At 44.3% G+C, this 22,257-nt stretch overlaps 1 protein-coding gene across 2 annotated transcripts in view; it reads right to left on the reverse strand.

Moving 5' to 3' along the window:
- parp12a (poly (ADP-ribose) polymerase family, member 12a) overlaps nucleotides 1-22,257 on the reverse strand; it is an 80,900-nt gene that overhangs the window by 31,802 nt on the left and 26,841 nt on the right. For both annotated transcript variants that reach the window (XM_063051671.1, XM_063051672.1), the window contains exons 2-3: nucleotides 13,306-13,441; nucleotides 1,825-2,128 (exon numbers count right to left, since the gene is read on the reverse strand). In XM_063051671.1, coding sequence (XP_062907741.1) covers nucleotides 1,825-2,128; nucleotides 13,306-13,441 — 440 coding nt within the window. The remainder of the gene's footprint in view (nucleotides 1-1,824; nucleotides 2,129-13,305; nucleotides 13,442-22,257) is intronic.

Consider the following 22,257-nt stretch of genomic DNA (forward strand, 5'->3'; position numbering starts at 1 on the left):
ATTGATTGACAACTGTACTCCAAGGGATATCCAGCTACTTGGAATTTTCTTGTATTCATCTCCTGACTTGTGCTTTTCAATAACCTTTTCACAGAGTTGTTTGGAGAGTTATTTTGTCTTCATGGTGTAGTTTTTGCCAGGACGCTGACTCACCAACAGTTGGACCTTCCAGATACAGGTGTATTTTACTACAATCAATTGAAACACCTTGACTGTACACATCACAGTCTCCATTTAACTAATTATGTGACTTCTAAAACCAATTAGCTGCACCAGTGATGATTTGGTGTGTCATATTAAAGAGGATGAATACTTATGCAATCAATTATTTTGTGTTTTATATTTGTAATTAATTTAAATCACTTTGTAGAGTTCTGTTTTCATTTTGATATGGGGGAGTCTTTTTCTGTGGATCAGTGTCAAAAAAGCCAAATTAAATCCACCGTGATTCAATGTTGTAAAACAATAAAACCTGAAAACTTCCAAGGGGGTGAATATTTTTTATAGGCACTGGATATGCAGAGCTAGATTAGGGATAGCCAACGTGGCTTTATTAGAGGCAGTTATATCTAACTGATCCTAGCATTTTAAATGAGGTTACCGAGAACGTTGATGAAGGGGAGGTAGTGGATGTTGTCTAGAAGAACTTTAGCAAGGCCTTTGATAAAATCCTGCAGTGGAGGCTGCTCCAACTGGTAAAGTCGCTTGGCATTCAGGATGAACTAAATTCAATGTTGGCTTAGTGGGAGAAGCCAGAGAGTGGTAGTGGATAGTTGCCTCTCTGACTGGAGGCCTGTGGTGTGCATCAGGAATCAGTGCTGGTTCCACTGTTGTTTATCATCCATATTAACGGTTTAGATGGAAATGTAGTAAACTGGATCAGCAAATTTGGGGATGACACTTAAGGCTGAGGGTGTAGTGGACAGTGAGGAAGTGATCTCCACCTGCAAACTGATCTCCAAAATGCTTGCAAAGTGATCTCCACCTGCTGAGAAAATGGCTGATGGCATTTAATGTAGACAAGTGTGAGGTTTTGTACTTTGGGAGGACAAACCAGTATAAAACTGGTTTGAGGGAATGAGGTGTGCAACTAGGACAAAGGGACCTGGAAATACAGCTCCATAATTCCTTGAAAGTGGCATCATAGGTAGAAAGTGCCTTAAAGAGAGCTTTTAGCACATTGGCTGGGATGTTATGCTAAGACATTGGTGAGGCCAAATTTAGAATATTGTGTGTAGTTCTGATCAACTACCTACAGGAAATATATCAATAAGCCTGAAAGAGTGTAGGGAAAATTTACAAGAACATTGCCATGACTTGAAGGTCTGAGTTACAGGAATAGGCTGAATAAGAACTTTATCCCCTCGAAAATTGGAGAATGAGGGGAGATCTTACAAAGGTATAAAATTATGAGCGGTACAGATGGGGTGAATGCCTACAGGCTTTTTTCTCTCATGTTGAGTGAGATTAGAACTAGAGGTCAGAGGTTAAGGGTGAAAGGTGAAAAATTTATGGAGAACCTGAGGGGGAATTTCTTCTCTCTGTGGGTGGTGAGAGCCCAAGTGGTGGATACAGGTTGTGTTGTAACGTTTAAGAGAAGTCTGGGGTGGTATGGAGGGCTATGGTCTGGATACACGTAAATGGGTCTTAGTAGAAAACCTGGCATGTACAGTACTAGGTAGGCCAAAGGGCCTGTTTCTGTGCTCTATGACTCTCTGACTGTTGTAGTCCTATGAGATCAAGGTCAACATTCTGTTAGTCTACCCAATTATTTTATGTTTCCTTGAACAATTTTTAGAAGTGTTTTACTGTGTTTGCACAGACCTTTCACAGCGGCAGTGCTGGCGGCATGATGGTTATGTTCACTTGCATCATCTTTGCAGTCACTGTAAGTTCTGATGTTGTATATATTCTGGTATATTTGAGGCAGGCGCATGATCAGGTCTAAGCTCAGACTTTCCAAGACAGAGGAGTTATTGCTGTCTTTGAAATTATGAGAGTGTTTACAGCTTAACCCAAACTTGCAGGTGCCCTGGACAAAGTGAAGGCAGACATGAAGCTTGGTGCAGGAATGCTTGAAAGTACAGCTGCCATACTGCCCGAGGCCCTTGTTGTAGAACACACAAATCTGCAAGAGATAGTTCAGAAACATGAGTCTGAATAATGCAACCATCACACTGCATACACCCGGAATATGTGCCAGCAATTCCCACACTGAAGGCTGTGGGAAGGGGAACTAGGCTAGGTTAAGCGTGCATTACAAGTGTCTATATTATTGCTGTAGTCAGCTGATAACACAATTAGCTTAAGTGTGTTCAGAATCAGAATCAGGTTTATTATCACCCGCATGTGACGTGAAATTTGTTAACTTAGCAGCAGCAGTTCAATGCAATACATAATATAGAAAAAAATGATAAATGAAATAATAGTAAGTAAATCAATTACAAGATACGTATATTGAATAGATTTTAAAAATGTGCAAAAAACAGAAATACTGTATATTAAAAAAAAGTGAGGTAGTGTCCAAAGCTTCAATGTCCATTCAGGAATTGGATGGCAGAGGGGAAGAAGCTGTTCCTGAATCGCTGAGTGTGTGCCTTCAGGCTTCTGTACCTCCTACCTGATGGTAACAGTGAGAAAAGGGCAGGCCCTGGGTGCTGGAGGTCCTTAATAATGGATGCTGCCTTTCTGAGATACCACTCCCTGAAGATGTCCTGGGTACTTTGTAGGCTAGTACCCAAGATGGAGCTGACTAGATTACAACCTTCTGCAGCTTCTTTCGGTCCTGTGCAGTAGCCCCTCCATACCAGACAGTGATGCAGCCTGTCAGAATGCTCTCTGTGGTACATCTACAGAAGTTTTTGAGTGTATTTGTTGACATGCCAAATCTCTTCAAACTCCTAATGAATTATAGCTGCTGTCTTGCCTTCTTTATGACTACATCAATGTGTTGGGACCAGGTTAGATCCTCAGAGATCTTGACACCCAGGAACTTGAAGCTGCTCACTCTCTCCACTTCTGATCCCTCCATGAGGATTGGTATGTGTTCCTTCGTCTTACCCTTCCTGAAGTCCACAATCAGCTCTTTCGTCTTACTGATGTTGAGTGCCAGATGATTGGCACATCTCACTGCTGTACGCCCTCTCGTCACCACCTGAGATTCTACCAACAATGGTTGTATCGTCAGCAAATTTGTAGGTGGTATTTGTGCTGTGCCTAGCCATACAGTCATGTGTATACAGAGAGTAGAGCAGTGGGCTAAGCACGCACCCCTGAGGTGTGCCAGTGTTGATTGTCAGCAAGGAGGATGTTATCACCAATCTGCACAGATTGTGGTCTTCCGGTTAAGAAATCGAGGATCCAATTGCAGAGGGAGGTACGGACGCCCAGGTTCTGCAACTTCTCAATCAGGATTGTGGGAATGATGGTATTAAATGCTGAGCTATAGTCGATGAACAGCATCCTGACATGGGTGTTTGTATTGTCCAGGTGGTCCAAAGCCATGTGAAGAGCCATTGAGATTGTGTCTGCCGTTGGCCTATTGTGGAGATAGGCAAATTGCAGTGAGTCCAGGTCCGTGCTAAGGCAGGAGTTCAGTCTAGTCATGACAAACCTCTCAAAGCATTTCATCACTGTAGATGTGAGTGCTACTGGGTAATAGTCATTAAGGCACATCACATTATTTTTCTTAGCCACTGGTATAATTGTTGCCTTCCATTCCAGAGGCAGAAACTCATACTGATAACTGCAGGTATTTTCCTTAAGATGGGTAGAATTCAAATGCAGGTGGGAAGTTCTGTCCAATATTCTGACAGATATTTATACTTCAAACAGCATTGTACAGTAATGTGCCTGGCCATTATCATATTGCCGTTTGAGGGAATTTGATCTGTGTATTTTTATTTCCGTGGGAGACAGTAATATGCAGAGAAGCAGGATTGTTATACAAGATGCTATCAGAATGGTTTACTTCTCTGCAGTAACAATTCCATTATTCTTTGATTACAATGGTGATTACGCTTCATTGATTCTTTGTGACATCCTGAGGTTGTTAAAGGTGCAAGTTTTTCTCAGATCCACCATTGCATCAGAGACCAGGGTGCAACCCTAACCTCAGGTGTTGTCTATGAGGAGGCTGCATGTCCTCCCTGGTTTCCTTCCACATCACAAAGATGTACGAGTTGGCAGGTTAACCAGCCAGGTTAAATAGCTCCTACATGAGTGTTAGAAATGGAGGAACTTGAGATATGTGGGATTAGTGGAGGATGAGAGGAAATGGGTGCTTGATGGTCAGCACACTTAAAGGGCCTGTACTATGATTTGTTCAGACAAAGCAGCCCATTTGACCAACACCCCATGCACCACCTGAAACACACATTCTCTCCGCCACTAGTACACTGTGGCAACGGCAGGCACCGTCTGCAAAATGCACTGTAATTACTCACCCAGGTTATTCTGACCTGACGTCTTCAGGGAAGGAAAAACAGAAAGAGGGGAAAGACCCTTACCTTAATTGACTTTCTGGTAGAGGATGGAGGAGGGAATAGCCCAAGCTAAATTCCCTCAAAGCCAGTAAGTTGGGCAGATGAGATTGATGACTTGGATAAAGCTGCTTGGCCTGGTGGTGATGTTTATGAGCCTGTCATTAATAGGGCATTGCTGCCAACAGCGCTTTGAGTAGCGCATGCACCACATATTCATATGGAACGTATCCTAAGCAGCCACCGTACACAGCCTTTCTAAGCAATTTGCCTTACGATGTGTCTCTTCCATGCAATAAGTATCAGTGCTGTGCGTTGCCGAGGGAGTCCAGCAACCAGGATAGCTGCTTGATAATGTGAAATCACTGATGAATGCTTTAAGTCTCAATGAAGAAATGTTGCAGAACTGAAGAATGAGGGTGGATATTGCTGATAAAGCTCAGGAAAAAGAAGGGGAATCGGGGAGGGGAGGAGATTGGGATAGAGTTTGTGATGTCGAGATGAAGTACAATAGGAGAGCTCAGCCGGCAACCAATACCAATAATTATCTGTCAAGAAGGCTGGAGGATTCAATTGGGATCATTTGTGATTGGGTTGGTCCACAGTGGGACGGAGGTAGGTACAGGGAATGATAGTTTCAGAGGCCATGGTTATGATAGAAACAGTCGGTGCGTATTTAGCAGTGGGTTCAGGAGGGACATTAATAGCGATAAGTGCAGTGATGATTATCGGGGTGGTTGCAATCACCACAGTGACTATTACAGTGATGGATTTGACTGTTCTGACAGGAGAGATTACGAGTGAACTGATTATGGCTCAAGAGATTAAGTGAGACAGGAAGATAGAAGAACACACACAAAATACTGGAGGAACTCAGCAGGCCAGGTAGCAGCTATGGAAAAGAGTAAACAGTCAATGTTTTGCGCTGAGGCCTTTCTTCAGGACTGAGAAGAGAGGGGGAAGATGCCAGAATAAAAAGGTGGGGGGGGAAGGGGGAAGAGGTTAGCTGGATTTGATAGGTGAAGCCAGGAGGGTGGGGAAGGTCAAAGGCTGGAGAAGAAAGAATCTGATAGGAGAGAAGAGTGGACTATAGGAGAAAGGGAAGGAGGTGGGGACCCAGGGCAAGTAATACACAGTTGAGAAGAAGTGAAAGGTCAGAGTGGGAAATAGAGGAAGGGAGGGGGCAGCATTTCTTCACCAGGAGAAAGCGATATTCATGCCATCAGATTGGAGGATACCCAGATGGAATACAAGATGCTGCTTGCCCACCCCGTGGGTGGCCTCATCTTGGCACTAGAGGCAGCCATGGATTGACATGTTGGAAAGAGAATGGGAATCGGAATTAAAATGTTTGGCCACTGGGAAGGCCCACTTGTGGCAGATAGTGTGGAGGTGCTCGACAAAGCGGTCCCCCCAATTTATGACGGGTCTCACCAATGTACAGGAGGCTACAGCAGGAGCACCAGACATAATAGATGACCCCAGCAGATCTGCAAGTGAAGTGTTGCCTCCCCTGGCAGGACTATTTGGGGCCTGAATAGAGGCGAGGGAGGAGGTATATGGGTAAGTGGAGTACTTTGACTGCTTGCAGGGAGAAGAGTCTCGAGGGAGATTAGTGGGGAGGGATGAATGGACAAGGGAATTGCAGAGGGAGTGAGCCCTATGCAAAGCTGAGAGAGGGAGGTTCAGTGGTAGAGTCCCTTTGGAGATGGCAGAAGATACAGAGGCTGATGGGGTGGTAAGTAAGGACAAGAGGAACTCTATCACTGTTATGATTGGCTTAGATTAGATTATGAGAACACTCAGTCCTCGTTTATTGTCATTTAGAAATGCATGCATGGCGATGGGAAGATGGGGTAAATGTAGATGTTTGGGAAATAGAGGAGATGCGGGTGAGGGCAGTGTTGATAGAGGAAAGGAAACCCTGTTCTTTAAAGGAGAAGGACATCTCTCATGCCCTGGAATGAAAAACCGTGTCCTAGGAACAAATGCTGTCATGTGGGGGGGTTAGTTTATTTGTCAGTCATCGAAAGCTGCTTCTGCTGTGCCAATCATCGATTGGCCTATTTGAAGGATGCAGCTGCTCTTTCCCATTGGTTGCCTTGTGCTCAAGGCACCAGTGTCTGGTTTCAGGTACCTCGGGGGTATAAGAACAGCACATGCAGAAGGTTCAGCCTCTTTCTTTCATTCCCAGGGCCCACTTCAGGCTGAGGTCATGACCAACCCACAAACCTGTTTCCTTGTAACATTTGGCACTGCGAGCAGGGTCTGACAATTGAATGGAAGATGAATATCTTTAGAAGGGTACTTAAGAGAGAGAACCCTCCCCCCACTGTATGATCAATGCTGAGTCCCGGGGTGGACCGACAACAGTGCGGGATTTGGGGGTCTCACCAATCTCCTCATCCCGTAGTTTGGTCAGCCCAGTTAGATTCTCCGGGGCTGAAACTGGACACATCATGTCCACACGTAATACATTAGGATTTCCCAGGAGAAAGGATAGCCGGAGGAATGCTTTCTGGCTGTTTGCAGCCATTGTAAGCCATCAGAACAAGACAATCGCAGGCCTTAAGACTGCAGTGGAGATGCTGCATCAGAAGTGTACCACTACGGGGGAAGTCGTCCGGCAGCCCAGAACTGGGCCACAGAGCTAGAGGACAAGCATACAGAGAGAGCCGGTCGGCCAATGAAGGTACAACAATTCGAGGCTGCCCGGTGGGCTAATTAGCAGCTGGATCCCATTAAGGTCTGAGCCTTGATGCGGCAGGGCGATGATCCCACTGCATGAATGGGGGATGGGAGTGTCTGGCTGGATGTTGAAAATGGGGAAGAGAGGGTAGAGTGGTCCTAGGGGTCTTCCTCTCCCCAGTGCACCCAAAACAACACAGGCTAGGCCGGTGATCTTGCGGTCCCATTCCCAACATGGAGGGTGGGGGTGGGGGAAGTGTCCTCCCAGGAGGCGGGTCAGGAATGTGTGGGGCGTGGTACAACAGGCCCCTTCATGAAAACAGGGAATTCTCCATGAGGGAATTGGCGAGATTAGGGGATACGTACAAACAGAGGCCTGGAGAGTCTCTGGCCATGTAGTTGTTGAGGAAATGGGATGAGGGGAGTATTAGAGTGAGCCTATCTGGTACAGAGATGGGCATTTTAGGGAGCCTATCGTCCTAACATGTGATCAATAACGCCCTGGAGGACGCGGCTCAGTTCTCCTGAGTATAATGCATCATTGTGGGATTGGGAGGCAGTGGTGGTCAGGGTCAGGTACCCTTCCCTCTTTGAATGGATTTAAAACCCTGGCAGAGTGGAGCACAGTAGAGTGAGGGATTAGAGCTCTTCACCATGGGCTCTGATTATGGGTTTATACGGTGATAGTGACAGCTTGCCGAGGATTCTAAACTAACCCCTGTTATGATGGGACATCTGGCTATGGAAGGGGTGGTGCTGTCTTTAGTAGGACCAGCAGTCAGACATCCCATAAATGCAGCCAGGCAGTTGTTGGCTTTGGAGTGTGTACGAGGTGCCAGGTACAGAAGTTGGATAAGCAGGTGGGAAGTTGGGGATCCTGCATGATCCATAAGGAAATGTTTTTTGGTGTTGCTCAAATCTGGCTTCCCAAAGGAGAAGGAAAATGGGGCTCCCACTCCCACTCTCTATTCAATGTTTACTGCCAGAGGAGAGGCCAGGATGCTGGTAAGGGGGAAGGGCCATTGAAGTCCTCTCCGGATAAGGGCACCTTTTGTCCTCTACTGGATTTTCGCATTCCATTCAGGATTCCCTCTATCCCTTGCTAGAGGCTCTGCAAAAGACACTAGCGGACTTTTAGTAGCTGCAATTGTTGGGGGGAGGGAATAGTGAATGTCTTCACACCTCAGCCTCAGAGGGAGGGGGACATTCGGCCTGCATCCCTCTCCCCTATAAATAAAGTGTGAATGAATTGAGTGTAGGAGAAATGTTGCATGAGGTGTGACGATGCATCAGTTTGCTTGAGTGTGTATATGACTGAGGGTTTTGCCTTTAAGACCATAAGGCCGTAAGATATACAGTTTAGAAAGTTTGTGAACTCTGCAGAACCCTCTCTATTTCTGCATAAAACAGACCTAAAGTGTGATCAGATCTTCATGCAAGTCCTAAAACTAGATAAAGAGAACCCAATTACATAAATAACACAGAAAATGTTATACTTGTTTATTTATTTATTGAGAAAAATGATCCAATATTGTGACCCTCTGGGCTAAAGCCTTCTTAGAAAGCTATTTGAAGTCAGGTGTTCCAAGACAACGAGATGAGATTGGAGGTGTGGGTTGTAGAGGTGCCCTGCCCTATATATAAAAAAATACAAAGTCAGGTTACTGACAGAGCCTGCTCTTCTCAACAAAGCTCTGTTTATGTGCCTCATGCATCAACAAAAACAACTTTCAGAGGACTTTAGAAGAAGAATTGTAGAGATGCATCAAGCTGGAAAAGGTGACAAAAGCATTTCTAAAGACCTGAGTGTTCATCAGTCCACGGTAAGAGAAATTGTCCACAAATGGAGGAAATTCAGTACTGTTGCTACTCTCCCTAGGAGTGGGCATTCTGCAAAGTTCACACCATTAGCACAACGTGTAATGTTGAAGGAGGTGAAAAAGAACCCAAGGGTCACAGCAAAAGACCTGCAGAAATCACTAGGACTTGCTCAAGTCTCTGTTCATGTGCCTACTATAAGAAAAACACTGAACAAGAATGGTGTTTGCGGAAGGACACCACAGAAGAAACGTTGTTCTCCAAAAAAAAAATCATTGCTGCACATCTCAAGTTTGCAAAAGACCACCTTGATGTTCTACAATGCTTCTAGGACAATGTTCTCTGGACAGATGAGACAAAAGTTGAACTTTTTGGCAGAAATGCACATTTCTAAGTTTGGAGGGAAAAGGACACTGACACCAAAACCTCATCCCAAGTGTGAAGCATGGTGGAAAGAGCATCATGGTTTGGGGCTGCTTTGTGCCTCATGGTTTGGACAGCCTGCAATCGTTGAGGGAATAATGAATTCAGAATTGTATCAAGATAAGTTACAGGCGAACGTCAGGGTAGCAGTCTGTCACCTGAAGCTTAATAGAACTTGGATAATGCAACAGGACAATGATTCAAAAGACAAGTGTAAATCAACAATGGAATGGTTTAAAAAGAAGAAAATATGTGTTTTGGAATAGCCGAGTCCTGTAGAAATGCTGTGGAAGGACCTGAAACAAGCAGTTCATGCAAGGAAGCCCACCAACATCCCAGAGTTGAAGCAGTTTTTTTGTAAGGAGGAATGGCCTAAAATTCTTCCAAGCCATTTGCAGAACTGATCAACAGTTACTGGAAACGTTTGTTGTTTGTTAGAAGTTACTGCTGTATGGGGGGTGGGTGGGGGGGGGGTCACAACAGTTTACTGAGAGCAGTTTCACATACTTTTTTCAGCAAATACATCTCCGCCATTTCTTCATGGCTAGTCCAATCTTCCTCACAGCCCCAATCTCCTACCTTCTCCCCATATCCCTTCATGCCCTGTCCAATCAAGAATCTATCAACCTCTGTCTTAAATATACAGAATAACTTGGCCTCCACAGCTGCCTGTGGCAAATAATTCCACAGATACACCACTCTCTGGCTAAAGAAGTTTCTCCTCGTTTCCATTCTCAAAGGGTGCCTCTCTATTTTGAGGCTGTGATAGAGGACCCATACGAAGGCCTGAATTGAATCTGAAATCTTGCAGCATTCCAAACGAAGAGGTTGTGCGTGCCCCTCCTGCAACATCGTCTGGAAGGGCAGCATCCATTTTTGGTGCTGCCAAGCCGGTAAATACAACAACTAAAGAACGTGAGGTTGAGGAAAGATTGAAGAAACAGCAGAGGCAGATAGATGATGAAGAAGGAGGGATTAAAGGGGTTAAACAGCACGAGAAAGGCATCCAAGCTGACACCACGGGGATCAGGTTGAGCATTCAAGGATTGTCAGCGACTCTCCACAGCCAACTGTTACCTGTGCACCTGCAGGTCGAGCTACAGTCAGAACAGAGTGAAAAATCATTGGACAACCAAGTGTTCAGCAAAGAAGTGGACCCACACTCACCAGTGTCCAAATCTTCTAAACCAGACCAGCTCCAAAAGGTCGTACCTGCCCCTCCAACTAAAGAAAATGCCTGAACAAAGTGAAATAAGAACAAGAACACTGAGACCAAGGCCACAGTGTCCCTTTCACCAAATAGTGCATCATCAAATAAACCCCTAGGACACCCAGTGGCAAAACTGGGCCAGTTCCACCAACTGATAAAGCAGAAACATCATGCAAAGAATGCCGAAGAGTCAACAGTGCTACCAACTGCGGACAGAAAGATGGCATAAACAAGGACCAAAGGACAGAACTAGGGAGGAAAGAGAAAAAACGCCATGATTCAAAACCTATAACTGAGCCAAGGAAATACTAAGAATTGCCCACTCCTAAATTCACTTCTGCTAGCAAATATGCATCCTTGATGATTGATTCTGATGAAGGAGGAGACAGTACAGACTAAAGTTTTGTTTGAGGAACACACACCCACATCCCCTTTTCGGAGAACTGAAAGAATGAATTTCAATTAAAATGTGACTCTCAACAGCTTACATCTCTTGGAACCTTTCCTTGCATGCTGCTGCCACCAATATGAAACCTATGGCGTTTCCATCTACTACTTTATATGTTGCTATCAGGCTTTTGAGAAAACATTCTATGCTGTAGGTAGAATGGGATTTTACATTTCAATATCCCCATTTTTTTTAAACAGCAAAAACCTTGTAAGGAGGTATATTTGTTTTCTTGTTACCTCTTCATAACCAAATTGGTTAACCTGCTACTGGACTAATCTTGAAATGTGACAACAGTCTGATGATATTGCTGAACTCCCAACAATTTATTTTTCTCCCCATGTATTTGGGAGGGTTATACCATTGCTGCACAGCTGATTTGCTGGCACTTCAGGTGAGAGCGTTGTTAGGGCCAAATATACTAATACATCCATCTATGAACAAATGTGTATTGGAGTTAGTGGCCAATAGATGTGGTTTGTTTGGTTTGAAAATGTGACACTATCTAAAAAGGAAAACACTCTTTATGTAAGCCCGTCTGCATAGCAGACTCATACATTGCTATGAGAAAATGGCTCACCTCCTTAAGATTAAGATCTGGACACACCATCTTATTGATGTCTGATATCAATCACAGACTACTTGAAACATTTTAGTTTGCACATCTTTTTCATCTGATCTGTTTAAAATACTTTCCAGTAAACAATGGAAACTGCCAACTCCAGGTTTATTCAATTGTGACACTGTTTTGATTGTGCACAAAGATTTGTATACAAACAGATTTCTGAACAATGAAGAGCAATTTGTGCTGTTGTTTTTTATAAAAATACTTTTTATAAGATGAATTCATGTAAGACTAATGTTGCAAGTTAATCGTTTGTACTTTTTAACAAACTAGCGTATTTTTCCACAGTATGTGGTGGTTCATCAACACTTACTGACCGAAAGCGGTATAGTGGTTAAACGAACCTTTCTCATTTTTCATTGGCTAAGTACTAGCACATTACCCACGTGATGTAATTGTGCAATCATTGATTGGTTTAGTTTATCTAAGGAACTTTTCTTATCTCAACTATAAAAGTGATGGAATTTTTTCAGAGGCACCATATTTTTATCTTCCCATTCTTTGCTGTTCATCCACTTCTGCTTTGTTTCTCAGCACTTTGTTTAGTTTGATTAGTATTTGCATGTTTGTTTGTACTTTAAAATAAATGATAGTTAAAATTAAGTCTGCTTGCCATTTTTGACTCCCAGAAAATAAACATGGATTCAAAAGAGCCAATCAAAAATTAAGTTTTCTACTGGAAAGTGAACTAGACGTTGCATGTCAGATATTTGAACATGTTGGATCAGGTTTCTTCTTTGTTTTCACTGCTTGCATACGCAGATTAAGTATATAATGTTATCTGATATTTCTAAAGGTCTATCTGACTGCAAGCTGAAGTCCTAAATATTTGCAAGACTGCCATAAAGAATTGTTTTGATATGTAAATGCCTGACCCTAGACAATCTGCTGATTGCACTGGTACAGTTTTTATCTGTACCCCTTACACCTTTGGAAATATGTCTGTTCCTTCATTGTTGCTGTGTCTAAATCCTGGAACTCCCAATGCCACAACACTGTGGAAATGTGCTCTTCAGAAGGACTGTAGTAGTTCAAAGCAGCAGCTTATCACCATCTTCTCAAAGGCGGGGGAACGGAGTTGGCAACGCATGCTACTTTTGATCAGAACCAGATAAATGAATAAATAATATGTGAGGAAACTTTCCACGGGGTTTCACAAGCATGAGAACAAGCAGAATTTTCACACTGAATCGAATGCTGAAATAGTTGACCAAGTGTTCCCCACCCTCCTCGCCCCAAAAGACTTTGAGGTTGACACGAGAGGAAGATAGGCTGAGGGGGGACATCCCAGTATCTCTGGTTTAGAAAGCTGAGGTAAAGGAGCAGAAATAAAGAACAACCAAGAAGATAAAACTGGAGATTGCAGAGATCTGGGATATATCAGGCTGGAGGCGATGACAGAGTAAAAGAGAATACAGAAAAAAGAGAAAATACACTATGGAGAGCTAACAGACAAGGAACCTGGGGCTAAATTAAGCCCAAGTAAGCCTTTCAACATTCATTAGATCATATGTCATGGTCTGCCTCCTCGGCTCACACATCAGGAGTTAAGACGACTTTGGAGTGCAATGGTAATACATCAATGGAACCGGAGGCGTGACAAAGCTCCTACCTCAGGCAACAGGGATGAATCATTCTGCAGCAGAATCTGGCGCAATTCCACCTCTTTCAGATGGTGAAGTTTGTGAGCGCGCAGTACAGCGGAGTTGTGGCGAGAATGGATGTCGTGTGAGAAATTGCAGGTATTTCTGTAAAGGAAAGCAAAGAATCAGACAAGAAAATGTTAAATATGTCTTGCAGTGTACATTTACACAAAAAAACTGCTTGGTTGAGGGAGTTCTCTTCAAGAGATAAGAGACTTTTTATCCCTGAGATGCAGTTTACGAAAGTAAGTACGAGTCCCCAGTCACTATCGGTGAAGAGGGCATCCTTAAGCTAGGGGAGTAGCTGACCAAACCAAGAACTACAGAAGTCTTTGAATTTAAGTGATACCATGTGCCTAACAAGAGAATAGAAGGAAAAAATAGTAAGAAGAGACCAATTGTCCTTTTGAGCTTGTATCATCATTCAGTGTGATCAGGAATAATCCAATCTTGGACTCAACAGTACTTTCCTCCTGTTTCACCTGCCCTTAACTCCCTTGCAAGTTAAATTCCTGTCACTCTTTGCCTTGAATATATTCAATGCCTGCATCTCCACAGCTTTCTGGTGTGGAGAATTTTTAAAGAGTCGTAATTGACAGACAGGCTTCTCCCTATCTCCATCTAAAACGGGAACCCCCTTATTTTATGCACGTTTCGAAAAAAAAAGTTCAAAGTAAATTTATTGTCAAAGTACATTTATGTCACCGTATGCAGCCCTGAAGTTCTTTTTCTTGTGGGCATTCACAGTAAATCCAAGAAACACAACAGAATCAATGAAAGGCTGCACCCAACAGGACGGACAAGCAACCAATGTGTAAAAGACCACAAACTGTGTAAACACAAAAAGAAAAATAATAATAATAATAATAGATAAATAAGCAACAAATATTGTGAACATGAAATGAAGTCTCTGAAAATGAGTCCATCGGTTCAGGGATTGGGTAAGTGAAGTTGTCCGCTCTGATTCAAGAGCCTAATGGCTGGGGGGTAATAACGTTTCCTGAATCTGGTGGTACAGGTCCTGAGGCTCCTGTACCTCCTTCCTTATGGCAACAGCAATAGGAGACCATGGTCTGGATGGTGGGAGTTCTTGAAGATGGGTGCTGCTTTCCTGTGACAGATGTGCTCAATGGTGGAGAAGCTTTAGCTGCGATGGATTGGGCTATATTCACTCCTTTCTGAAGGATATTCTGTTCAAGAGAATTAGTGTTTCCGTACCGAGCCGTGATGCAACCAGTCAATATGCTCACCATCACACCTCTATAAAGTCTGTCATAGTTTTAGATGGCATGCTGAATCTTTGCAAACCTCTAAGAAAGCAGAGGTGCTGCTGTGCTTTGTTCGTCATGGTACTTACCAGCTGGACCCAGGGCGGATCCTCCGAAATGTTAACACCAAGGAATTTAAAGTTGTTGCATCTCTCCATCTCTGATCCCCAAATGAGGACTGGCTCATGGACCTCCTTTTGCTCCTCCTGAAGTCACTAATAAGCTCCTTGGTCTTGCGGGCATTGAATGAGAGGTTATTGTTGGGGCACCACTCAGTGAGATTTTCAATTTCCCTTCTATGGTACATGCTGAATTGTCTCCACCTTTCATTTGAAAGGACCAGGTATGCCACTGCCCACCCTGACAGTCTCCAATGCACTTGAATTTACAGTCACCTTCGGGCATGCAAGATCAGTCTTCTGAAGAGTGAATCCACTGAAAGCATTGGGCCCAGATGGTGTCCTGGCCATGTCCTTAGATTGTGTGCAGATCAGCTGGCAGGGGCATCTGGAGACATTTTAACCTCTCCCTGCTTCAGGCTGTGGTTCCCTCCTACTTTAATTCCATTATCATTCCAATACCCAAGAAAAACAAGATAATGTGCTTTCATAATGACTGCCCACTGGCTGCAACATCCACGTCATGAAGTACTTCAAGAGGCTGGAGCGTCAACTCCAGCTTTCTAGGCAACTTTGATCTTTGCCCACTCACTTACCCTATCGATATCTCTGTAGACTCTCCAAATCCTCTGCACAATCTGCTTTCATACTGAATTTGGGGTCATCAGCAAACTTACATATGCTACACTTTGTCCCCTCTTCTAAATCATTAATGTGCACCATGAAACTTGCTGGTCCAGCACTAATCCCTGTAGCACTCTGCTCTCTACTCACTGCCAACCATAAAACACCTGTCTATTCCAATTTGTTAGTACTATGTTAAAAGCCAATATCCCTAAATCAGCATCACAGAGGAAAAGTCATAGAGTTGTAAAAGTACAGGAACAGACCATTCTGCCCATCGTGTCCATGCTGAACCATTTAAACTGCCTACTCCTATTGACCTGCACCTGGACCACAGCCCTCCATGCCCTTACCATCCATGTAACTATCCAAACTTCACTTAAAAGGTTAAAATAGAGCATCCACCATTTGTTTTGGCAGTACGTTCCACACTCTCACAATTCTCTGAGTGAAGAAGTTGCCCATCATGTCTACCTTAAACCTTTCACCCTTAACCCATTACCCCTAGTTGTAGTCCCACCAACCATAGTGGAAAAAGCCTGCTTGCATTTTCCCTATATATACTCATTATAATTTTGTCTACCTCTATCAAATCTCCCCTCAAGCTTCAATGCTCCAAGGAATAAAATCATAATCTATTCAGTCTTTCCTTATAATTCAGGTCCTCCAGACCCAGCAACATCCTTGTAAATTTTCTCTGTACTCTTTCAGCCTTATTCACATCTTTCCTGTAGGTAGGTGATCAAAACTGCACACCAAATTAGGCCTCACCAACGTCTTACACAACAACTTCAACATAACATCCCAACTACCATTCTCAATACTTTGATTTTATGAAGGCCGATATGCCAAAAGTTTTCTTTACAACCCTATCTACCTGTGCCATCACTTTCAATGAACCAAGGACCTGTATTCCCAGATCCCTCTGTCCTACCGCACTCTTCACTGCCCTGACGTTCACAATGTAAGACCGACCCCGGCTGGTCCTACCAAAGTGCAACACCTCACACTTGTCTGCACTAAATTTCATCTGCCATTTTTCCAGCTGGTCCAGATCTCTCTGTAATGACTGATAGTCTTCATTGTTGTCCACAACACACCCAATCTTGGTGTCAGCCGCAAATTTACTGACCCAGTGTTACAAGGTAACAGGTTCACGGGTTTGGTCAGTGAGAGAGAAGACATGATTATGAACAAGCACATTAAAATATTTATTTACAGAAAACACTAAAAGATTCAACCAAACATCTAAGTCACCCTAAGTTACAGAACTATGATACTGTGGAAGTCAAATCCGGATAAAGTCACTCAGAGACCATACATGTACAAACTCTTTATTCAAAGCACCTGGGGCTTACTCAGTTAGTCGCTCAAACAGGAACAGTCTGTCTGTGACTGTTCCTGCCCGATCCACCAAGTAACTCACAATCCCCTTGTAGAAGAGATACATCCGTTCAGATACCCCCCCCCCCACCACACATACCTAGCTGGAGTCAGGCTTTATCTGTTGCTTGACAGTACTGAAAGACAAATTACAGAATAGGCATAATGGCCTAAATGCTCAAAACAGACTGGAGCTGTCCTATCTCTATGCATGACTGCACAAGGAGATAAGCACCCTGAAACCCTAGCTAGCTACCTTCAAGAAGAAATATTGCTCAGTATTGAATAACAAAATTAGCACTCAGGTTGGAGGTAAGATGAAGCCACACTCAGGTTGGAGGAACAACACTTTACATTCCGTCTGGGTAGCCTCCAACCTGATGGCATGAACACTGACTTCTCTAACTTCCGTTAATGCCCCACATCCCCTTCGTACCCCATCCGTTATTTATTTATTTATTATTATATATATTTCTCTCTCTCTCTCTCTCCTTTTTCTCCCTCTGTCCCTCCCACTATACTCCTCGCCCATCCTCTGGGCTTCCCCCTCCCCCTTTCTTTCTCCCTAGGCTTCCCGTTCCATGATCCTCTCGTATCTCTTTTGCCAATCAATTGTCGAGCTCTTGGCTCCATCCTTCCCCCTCCTGTCTTCTCCTATCATTTTGGATCTCCCCCTCCCCCTCCAACTTTCAAATCTCTTACTAGCTCTTCTTTCAGTTAGTCCTGACGAAGGGTCTCGGCCCAAAATGTCGACTGCACCTCTTCCTAGAGATGCTGCCTGGCCTGCTGTGTTCACCAGCATTTTTATGTGTGCTGCTTGAACAAAATTAGCACATCTGTTTCTTAAAGTCAAATCTGAATAAAACTCGGAAGACCAGCTTCTTATCGTCACCACAGTTTACTGCGCATTCTCCTGCAGGAACTTGAGACCCAGTTGTCAAAGGGGAGGCATGTCACCCTCTGATAAGTGGGACTGACTTAGTCAGGTTTCAGCCATATATTTATACATAGTAAGCCCCATACATTACTATCGTAAGGTGTTATTAGAACTAGTATGCCCACCAAGTTTGTTGGAGCAAAACTTAATTACTTCAGTAAGACGGCCCACTAAATCAAAGTTTTAATTACAGACATATGTTCATCCCTGTCTTTGTGAGTGTGTCCTCCCTTTTGCTAAACAATGAGGGTACTTAGCTCAATACATGGGAAACCATGTCAGGATGTGTGCGACCGATAAACAGACCCCAACGGCCAGAGCATAACATAGTCAGGGAGACACCTGCAAGGTCATTAGTCTGAAATCTGCCTCATGCGGGATTACTCAGAGCAGAATAAACAGACTTTTGTATGCAATTTTAACCCATTCGTTACACGGGTCCAACAATCATTTTTTATGTCCGCAATACCCATCAGCGGTTTCTTTCAGAAAAACAGGTTGCTATTGTTTAACGAAGTGTTAACCCTTTTACATACTTTATCAGTACTAAACATCCAGAAAACTTCAAACAGGTACCTCATTAAGTCTCCCCAAGTTAAACATGTACAAAACTGAACATTCAACTTAGCTAAGAGTGCACGTAGGCCCTCCTATATCTGCAGCGCTTTGCCAACAGTTCTTCAGCACTGGTTGCAACCTCAGTGTGAAGAGGAGCCCCTGGAGACAAAGGAAAAGCCCCCGAGGCACCCAAATCCGAACAGCAGTGCCATGGCACACAAGGCATCCAATGAGAAAGAGCTGCTGCATCCTTTGAATAGGACAATCGATGACCGGCACAGCAGAAACGGCTTTCGACTGACTAGTAAATTAACCCTTCACATTACCTTCCACCCCTCGAAAGACGTGACACCATAACAATCCGGCACCCAGACTAGTACGACCCCTGCAAACGCCCCATTAAACTACAAACGTTTGTACATATAAAACACTGAAGTACAATACCCAGTACTGTAAACCCAAATAGTCACTCCTTAGTATACTACAGTAGTCCACCAGCCTTCCCCCGAAGCATGGAGCTGGTCCCTCACTTAACGTTATCCACCGACTGTCAGATGTGATCAGCCAGGTGAGTAATGTTCCCCAACTTGTCAGGAATGTAGGTGCAGCATTCTTGACCGATAACAACACAAGTGCCTCCTTTCTTTGCAAAAGGTATTCTAAGGCCATTCATTTCGGTTCCTGGAACAGTTTGGGCATACTGTACTGGGAAAGGCCATCATCTACAACCTTCCTTGCTCAGTGATAGTCCTCTTACTACACTGACCAGCACAAGTAGGGTGCTCATCCCAGACCACAGCAGCCGTACCACCCCACAGGATAGGCGTGGGAGCTGCATATCCAGTAAGTGCCATTCTGAGTTTAGGGAATGCCCACCACAGCACCATTCAGCATAGACGGTCGCCCAGGATACTGTTCCTTCTCACTGACTGGTTGCACATGTGCTTATCATAACACCTACACCAGCATTCCTTTCCCATCCCTGCCAGATGGGGCATTACTTTAAGAGTTGGGACCTTCCAGTTCAACAAATAGTCTATAGGGCAGGGATCCCCAACCTTTTTCACACTGCGGACCGGTTTCATATTGACAATATTCTTGCGGATCAGCCGACTGGGGGGGGGGGGTGGGTTGGGTTGTCAACGGACAAGAGTAGCAGTCAAATACGCTGGGTTTTCCCCGAGAAAGACTGCAATGACCATGAAGCCTTGCGCAGGCACCAGTGCGCATGTGTAACTTGCACATGCGTGTACAATTTCTTTCTACAAATCATTTTTGGCGATTCTGTTTGGGGGGGTGTGAATCATGACTGGAATATAGATGATAATTAGCTAATACACTCAATTTTGTTTCTAAAAGAGTTTATCTAATGAATTTAATATTAAACACACAGCACATATTTTCCTCGCATTAATATAGTGATAAGTCAATTATCAGGGGAGGACAGGGGAGCTTGAAGTAAATGTTGAACGAACTTCCAGTAGAAGTGGTAGAGGCAGGTTCGATATTATCATTTAAAGAAAAACTGGATAGGTATATGGACAGGAAAGGAATGGAGGGTTATGGGCTGAGTACAGGTCGATGGGACTAGGTGAGAGTAGCGTTCGGCACGGACTAGAAAGGCATAGATGGCCTGTTTCTGTGCTGTAATTGTTACATGGTTATATGTCAATAGCATCATAACATTTTAAGTATCATTTGGATATTAAACACATATTTTCCCCGTATGAACATATAAAATCATTGCAACACACCAGTATCGCTGAATCAGTGGGAGCCCTGGGCTTGTTTCCCTGCAACAAGACGGTCCTATCGAGGGGTGATGGGAGACAGCGATACTCGAAGGGGGTTCCTTATGTCCAGTCTATTCCGCAATTTAGTTTTCGTTGCATTCATTGCAGAGATACGTTGGAAATGGAAGCAACGTTTTCAGTGCTTTCATGGCTATCTCAGGGTATTTAGCCTTGACTTTGATCCAGAATGCTGGCAGAGATGTTATGTCAAACATACTTTTCAGCCCGCTGTCATTTGCAAGCTCCAGGAGTTGATCTTCTTCCTGCGCTGAAATGGATGACGTGCGGGTAATGACCTCGCATGCGTAATAGCTCAACAGTGGCCGTGACAGGGAATGAGGGAAGGTGCAGCTGACTCCTATCGCCAAACCATATCGTTCCCTCGCGGCCCGGTAGAGCATGCTTTGCGGCCTGGTACCAGTCCGCAGCCCGGTGGTTGAGGACCGCTGCTATAGGGAAATACCAGTCCTTAAAGCCCTTACTCCACTGGGAGTTACTACGGCTCAAGTTCCTCAAGGGTGCCACTGTACTATGGGGAGAGGTTGTCCTGAATAAGCTAGTCCCTCCTGGCTTCCCCCAAAACAGAATGCTAAAACCCAAGAAGGGGGACAATTTTCCCCAGCAGTCTCTTTCTTATCATTGAAAAGGATCGATATGAATAGCATCCCATCTGTGGTGTGGTTTGGAGTCCTCAAACAAATCAAGCAATCCAGCACATTAGTCCTGCTTGCATATTCATACACCATCCATGTAAAACGACCGCCCACCACAGATCAGCCTCATCACCACTGCCACCAGCATCCATCACTTTGCCATTCCGTAATTAGGGAAACACAAGCAACACACATCAAAGTTGCTGGTAAACGCAGCAGGCCAGGCAGCATCTATTGGCCCTTCGTCAGGACTCGGCCTGAAACATCGACTGAAACTCTTCCAATATATGCTGCTTGGCCTGCTGCGTTTACCAGCAACTTTGATGTGTGTTGCTTGAATTTCCAGCATCTGCAGAACTCCTGGTGTTAGGGAAACACAAACTCACTCGCTCCTGATTAGACAAAAAGCAGCGTGTGTTAGCAAAAACAACAACTCTTAGGATTGCTCCCCAAGTCTTCTAAAACATGACATCCAAATTCCCAAATTAACTGTCCACCAATGAGCAATTTCCCCAAATGCACATTTCCCTCTGAAATGTGGGCATCTCATATCCAGAATAAAGATGTACAGATTTCCATCACCTTAACCTGGATTCCACATGGCCAGTGTGGAATCGGGGTCTCTCCCTGAACCTAATTTTATGGAAAGCAGATGACAAAACAAATTAAAAATACAGACAGGACAAACAAAGATCCAGGCTCGTAGAAGCTTTGCAAGTAACTGCAGAATTTAGAACAAATAGTTAACTCCCCGTGAAAAAAACAACTGGGTGGGGTCCCGGCACATTAACACATTCACACAGCCAATTAAAGGCGCAACCTTCACTCACACACATACACTCAACCAGCTGATGTGTGGCCACTCACTAACTCAAACCATTCACATTTTATTATAGGGGGAGGGGATGCAAGCCCAATGACCTCCTCCCTATGTGGGAGAGGTGGGAAGGTGCTATGTTCCCCCCTACTCCCACCGATGCCTGCTGCCACTGCCATCACTGCCTTTTACAGAGCCTCCTGCAAGGGATACAGGGATGTGAATATACAGAATGTGAGGAATACGGAGGACAAAAGGAGCCCTTTTTCAGAGAGGACTTGAAGAACAACCTTTTCGTGGAATCCTGAGCTCTCTTTCCTTGGCCTTACACCCTCCACACTGCAGAAAGGGTGGGAGTGGGAACCCCATTTACCTGCTCCTTCAGGACCCCAGCTTTGAGCAACATCAGAAACATTTCCTTACAGACCAAGCCGGATCCCCCGGATCCTCCACTCCCCATCTCCTTATCCCGCTTCCACACCTGTCTACACGCACTTTCTTCCACATGCACCAAACACTGCGATATGGAATGGCTGTATTAATGGGACGTCCAACTGCTGGTCCTTTTAAAGCCAACATCACCCCTTTCAAGTGAGGACTGCTGCTGTGACCAAGTGCCCTCACAGGGGTTAGTTCAGAATCCTCCAGTGAGTTATCACCATCACCATCACCATACAAGGCTGTAATAACAGACGGGTACTTGATCCTGACTGCTACTGCCACCCGATCCCATAACGATGCATGATACTCATGGGATGCAAGGGCATTA

The sequence above is a fragment of the Mobula hypostoma genome, chromosome 6, assembly GCF_963921235.1.
Source record: "Mobula hypostoma chromosome 6, sMobHyp1.1, whole genome shotgun sequence".
In the NCBI taxonomy this organism is placed as follows: Eukaryota; Metazoa; Chordata; class Chondrichthyes; order Myliobatiformes; family Myliobatidae; genus Mobula; species Mobula hypostoma.